At 49.7% G+C, this 6,000-nt stretch overlaps 1 protein-coding gene across 2 annotated transcripts in view; it reads left to right on the top strand.

Moving 5' to 3' along the window:
• The first annotated feature begins 621 nt into the window (after nt 1-621).
• CHRM4 (cholinergic receptor muscarinic 4) overlaps nt 622-6,000 on the top strand; it is a 48,478-nt gene continuing 43,099 nt past the window's right edge. For both annotated transcript variants that reach the window (XR_014514759.1, XM_083455983.1), the window contains exon 1: nt 622-1,224. Coding sequence is in view for 1 of the 2 variants with exons in the window: in XM_083455983.1 (XP_083312109.1) it covers nt 1,110-1,224 (115 nt within the window). In the remaining variant the exon portion in view is untranslated. The remainder of the gene's footprint in view (nt 1,225-6,000) is intronic.

Below are 6,000 nucleotides of genomic sequence, written 5' to 3'. Positions count from 1 at the left end.
TGTATTACTTCACTTCCTTAAAAATGCAATAAACGAACCTTGCTGCGTCTGGGGCCTTTTTCTGCAGAATGGGACCTTGAACTTCTGCCCCCAAGTCCTACAGTGAGGGCTCTCTTGACGCCAACAGCCTCAAAACCCAGCCAAGGGGAGATGAGGAAACCTTGAGAGCGACGTTAGCTCAGCTGCGTGGTTGGGCTCGTTTGCGCGACCCGCTCCGCGAGGAGCTGTCCAGTGCTGAATCGCTTGTCGGGCGCTTTAGCCTTTCTGGTTCCCAGTTCCCGGACGTGGAACTGGCAGGGCGCTTTCTTCCAAAATAACAACCAGCCTCCCTAAGGCTTCCAGAACAGACACGCTTCGCTCCACCGGAGTTGGCAAATTGCTCTGAGCTCAGGGGAGCCGACGGAGCCACCCTGGCCCTCTGTTTAATCAGGGCTTAACCGGCTTTCTCAATTTCCTCTCCAGCTCACGGACGTGAAAGATTTCCTCCCAACAGCCTTAGAGCACGCCTTTGTCCCCAAGCAGAGCCACCCATCTCCGTTTAAACAGACGTGATCCAGCGCCCTTTCCAGGTCGCGCTCATTCAAGCTTTCCCTACTGCCAGGGCGGAGCGCGGGGAGGCTTCTCCAGGTCGCCTCGCTCCGGTGGCTGGCTGGGGAGACCCCTCTGACCCGAGGAGATAGTGGAGATAGCGTGCCGAGTGAGTGGTGAGACGGATGACCTCGTGGGTGTCTCCCCTGGTCTCTCCACTCCCCGCCCCTGTTTTCCAGCGGCGGCCCCAGTTCCCAGGCTGAAGGGGAACAATAAAGAGGAGGAAAAGTAGCGCTCGCAGCGCCCTAATGATTGGATGAGGCGCCATTACCTCATTTCCCCCCCTTTCCTGGGCTGCCTCGCTGATTTTCTTGCATTGGGGAGAAAAGTGCGCGCGCGCTAGTTAGTAGGAGCGGGAAGCACATCTGGGGAAGAGGGAGGACTGGGTGCCCGCACCACACACACACACACACACACGCCCTCCCCCAGAGCGGTGGCCAGCGGCTTGCCCGAACTCCTTCCCAGCCCCAGGTGGTCAGAGAGGAGTTTGGAGAGCGGGAAGATGCTCCGGAGAACGTCCCATGAAGCGGATCCTGGAGGGCGAGGGCTCCTCCGTCTCCTCTGATCCGCGCCTGCCGCCCAAGTGCGGGGAAATGGGCTTTGAGAACGCCACGGACAAGCGGTGGGGCATGGCTGGTAAGTTTCACTCGCGGAGACGGGCTCTTGCCTTGGGATCGGGGCCGCTGGGAATGCCTTTACCCCTTTAGCGTGCGAAAGGGCTCCAGTAGGTCACCCTCCGAGCTGGCTTTTGTGTGATCTCGATCCCCGCACCCAAACCCGGGGGAGCAAACGAGTTAACCGGATTGAGAGACGGGCATCCGTTTGGGTCGAGCATCCGTTTCCCTGCTGCCTTCTCTGTCCGGTAGGAACCACTGGGGCGCCACGGGGTCCTCCAGCGACCTCTGCTCCGGAGCAAGGACACTCCGGGTACTACTTAAGGCGCACTGAGAAGGGGCAAGGTTGGCACGTGGGATCTAAGGAGAAGCGAAAACCAAAGAAACACAACCCAGCCCCCAGCCTCTGGGAAGGGGGGGTGACATCCAGGAGACGAACATCTGTGGGGAGGGGGAGCACGCGGTTGTGTTCCCTCAAACTTTGCGTTGAGGGACGATCTGGAGCAAATGGAATCACCTTTCTTCATTGCTCCCCCACAAACTTTCCCGAGGTCCATTTGTCTGCAACGTCTATTGCGCGGCTTCTTCTGCTTCATTATTTCTCTAAGCGTGGTGATTGTAACAACACCACGAGAAAACCTGGTGCAGGTTGGATGGATTTACCCCTCTCAAATTGGGAATTGTAGAAAGAGTATCTGGGATTCCTACCAGCTGCCCCCAACTCTTACCTTTGCTCTGGACCAAACGTCCCGCAGCACCGTGATACGTCTGAGAGTGGGGCTCACTCACAGCAGTGAATGTAAGGCAGTAGGATGGACGGATGGACACCAAGGGCTGAGTTCGAACCAGGACCTACCACATGCTTTCAAGCAATGAGTGAGCGGGCGAGAGTTTCTGTGCGAGTGCAGAGTTCATTTAGTTCACTGCTAGAAAGACACCTCCTTCCCCACCCCCAAATATCAGGAGCGATGGGGTGCAGGTTCAAGGTGAGAGGTCTGAGCCGCTCGGCTGGCTTGAACCAGCTGGTAAATATGAATGATAAAGAACAGTCCTTTCCCCAACGGGGACGAGGGGCAGTTATACTGCCCTTGTTCCACCCACTGCCCTCCTGCCTTCAGAGTCCTGCGTTCTCCCAAGCTGAACCGAGAGAGAAAAAGCTCTGAGGCAGAGCCCCACGTTCGGGGAGTTGTGGCATCGAATTGCCCTTGTGGCAAAGCCACCTGGCTATGGAAGTTGCGGGAGGATTAACCTGACTTCAGATCCAGCTCCTTTGATTCTGTTGGCTGCAGCATTCCAGGAGCAGGATTCAGGATTATGTAAATGTGGATCGTCCCTCTTGGCTAAACGCGTGCTAATTAGGGGATGAAGAGTCGCAGGGCTTTGTCCCTTTCTCCTTGGTCCTTCAGTGGGCTGGAACTGTGGGGATGCGTGGGTGGGGGGCCTTTGGTCCCTGCCCCACGCACCAATAAAAATGGAACTGATAAGAGGGACGGCTGTGGGTGAGATATGACCGTGGTGGAGTTGGTTGTAGCTCACTTAATGCAGGCGCTCCAGTTGCTCTGTAACCAAGGCTAGATGGTGACGAAGTGTAGGCTCTGTCCCATGTTACCAACGGTGACTGTGACTTGATTATTGCTTGCACATTTGCCATCCGTTTACTCGGCACTTTATCCATGAGCAGAAGCAAACTAGGACCCTGCCCCATGGTAGAGCATGAGCCTCTTAATCTCAGGGTCGTGGGTTTGAGCCCCGCATTGGGCTAAAGATTCCTGCATTGCAGGGGGTTGGAATAGATGACCCTCGTGGTTTCTTCCAACTCTACAGTTCTGTACTCGAACTTTCAACAGTACAGGGGCAACATAAGGGAGAGAGGGAGAAATAAGGTTCATGGTGAGAGGCGAGGCATGGTAGGGGAAGGGTTGGTAAAGGGTGAATGTTAGCAAAGTTGTTTTAGATGAAGGACACATACAAGGATGTGATGTGGCATACTCTGTCCTGTTGGGAGTGACCACTGTTCTGGTGACAAGTGTGCGAGAATGTCAATATATGTGCCTGTGAATCATACATTTTGATAGGACAGTAACTGCGGGGTGGAATCAGGATAAACTCTGAGTCCAGTTTAGGCAGAGTGATTGCTAGGATCTCTGGATGAATTTGCAAGAGTGATGCGGGGGGGGGGGGTTTAGTGGTGGAAATGAATCACCACTAATAGGATACCAACAGGACCGCTTTGCTAGCACCCTGCATTTCAAAAACAAACAAAAGTTGACCTCTGGAACTCAACAGATTGACTCATAAATTGTGAAATTTACAGCACAATTCTACACATCTATTCTTTACTTAGTAAAGTTCAATGCAAGTTGCTGTAGCCTGAAAGACATGCAATATGGACTTCTTCCCCTTGCCTTTGCTCCCAAATGACTTGGAGGCATGCTTCTTTTCAAGAATTTCATCAATCCCAGCAGTAATTCCCCTTCTTTGAACTGCATCCATTTATTTTAATGTAGCTTTTGATCCCACCCATCCATGTGGCATTGCCCAGAAGCCCTTTCTTTTCGTTTTGCTCTATACATTGCAGGGTATAAAATGACTCAGAGCAGTGCTGGATAAACAAACAAGACAGAAGTATAACATGATGTTCTAGCTATCACTGTGCTCTCATTGCTGCGCTCCTGTTTAAACAGCGGCTTAATTTGGTGTAATGCTTACATTGTTCATTTCGAGGGCAGACCCATTATGCAAAGGTTGAATTTAGTGACATGAGAGCAAGCACCTCTTGTTATCCAGGCATCAAAGCAGGCACCTGCCTTTCTGTCCTCTTTGCCAAAGAGAGGTCTTTTCCCAGCAGCAAACTGCCTGCATCTCAGTGGTTAATTTCCAAATGAATACCTGCCTCCGAAAGTCTGTAAGTAAATGATGTGGGTCATGATGTACAAAGTGAACGGGTTGGTGAAAGTGAATCAGGTCCCATGTTGCAATCTGATTGAGTTAGATAAGTCACAACTATTCAGATAAAATAATACAAAAACACCTGGCGTCTCCCTCTCCTATTTGCGCTGGGGAAAATTGAAAACACATTTTTCTTATTAACGAAATGCCATATGCATGCAAAAATAAGTGTCCGTGTGATGCTCATCTAGAAGATATTTATGTACGGTTGGGCTAATTAAAGATAAATGGAACCTTGACTTACCAGAAATAACCCAGATTTGATGATGTTTCAAATAGCATGGTGTGTTTTTTTAATAGGGGAAAAAACAATGGTTGTTACATGTTGAAGTCAAGATGGTTCAACTTTTTCAGTGCATGTGCTGAACTGGTATTTCCTGAACTCTGGATTTGCATATGGTTCAAGGCACCTGAAAATATACATTGAGCCAGAATGTGGGGGTTGGAGAGGCAACTTTAATGTACTGGACCATTCTGAAGCTTGGTTTAACCATTGCAAATCTGATGAAAAAGTCAACTCCAGCATGTTACAAGTGCTACAGCCAAATGACGGCCTGCCCTTCAAATGCTGGAAAGGCAGCAGGGATGAGGAACCTATTGCTTTCCAGATGTTGTTGGACTGCAACTCATATCATCCCCTGCTGGCCGGGGCCAATGGGAGTTGGAGTCCAACAACACCTGGAAAGCAATAGGTTCCCTGCCCCTGATTTGCAGCCTCCTGACCACTCACAGTTCATACAGAGCATATTGCTTTCATACATGCATATACTGCTTGATTGCAAGAAAAATACTCAAAGCCGTTTATCTGCACCAGATACTTATTTTGGTTTTATACTGTTGTGGCTTCTCATAAACAATCCTGGGAAATGTGATTAGGAGAAGTTGTGGAGAAGTTTCCATTACCTATTTCTAGCCCCCTGCACAGAAAGGGGGATCCCAAAGTTCTTTGGGGAAAACACTGCTAAGCCAATAAAAACCTGGCGTGTGTGCCTGTAACTTACAACGTTTACACAGCTCATGCTGATTGCGAGAACAAAGAGGAGGCTCCTATGTCAGGGAAAACGGCCACGAGGAGTTCTAGCTTTGCAGGAGTAGGGATGGTCCCTCTCGGGGCAGGTGGGGAATTCGTCCTCCAGCTTATTGAAACGCACCCATTGTCAAAGGAAGACCTATTGACAAAGAAAGGGATGCCAGTCCCATTCTGGGAATGTCTGTTTCCATAAGAGGCTCCAAATATGCTGTCTAATTGGTAGCTTCTTATAAGGTAGTTAGTTAGGTAATTAGTGTGGAAGTCAGTAGGGCATAAAACTCATGCCAGCAGTGGAAAAGGGTGGCTACGTGCAGGTAAGGATGGGAGGACGGACACTCTTGAAGTTAAGCATATGCCTTCTAATACATGGATCAAGCCAGAAAGGCACAGCCTCAGAATGCCCTGCTGTAAGATTTTGGTGGCATTTAGAAGCACGGCTCTTGAACAGAAACATATGTCACGTGGAGGAGTTAATATTGCCATGAAAAGTGCTCCTGGCATTGGCTTTCTTTGTCTGACTTACAGTTCACAAAGTCTATACAAACTGACAGAAGATCCAGACAGTCACAATATGATCTTGAGAGAATATAACATTTAAGGGGTTTGATGCATGGGTGCCGTAGAGGCTGGCTCTGTGAAAACGAGGGCTAATGCAATACGCTTAATAGGTTTCCTTGGTTTAGATGTATACTGACCTCAATGGGCGACCGTGGTTTCCTTTAACTACAATTCCTTTTAATCTAAATTTAGAAATGACGTATCGTTGGCGTGGTTCAGTAGAAAAGGGCAATGTTTTCATGCTAAAACATGCCACCTGCT

Source organism: Podarcis tiliguerta, assembly GCF_965153285.1.
Source record: "Podarcis tiliguerta genome assembly, chromosome: 1".
NCBI classification, from domain to species: Eukaryota; Metazoa; Chordata; class Lepidosauria; order Squamata; family Lacertidae; genus Podarcis; species Podarcis tiliguerta.
The sequence above is the reverse complement of the archived record's forward strand: the minus strand, read 5'-3'. Positions and strand labels throughout refer to the sequence as shown.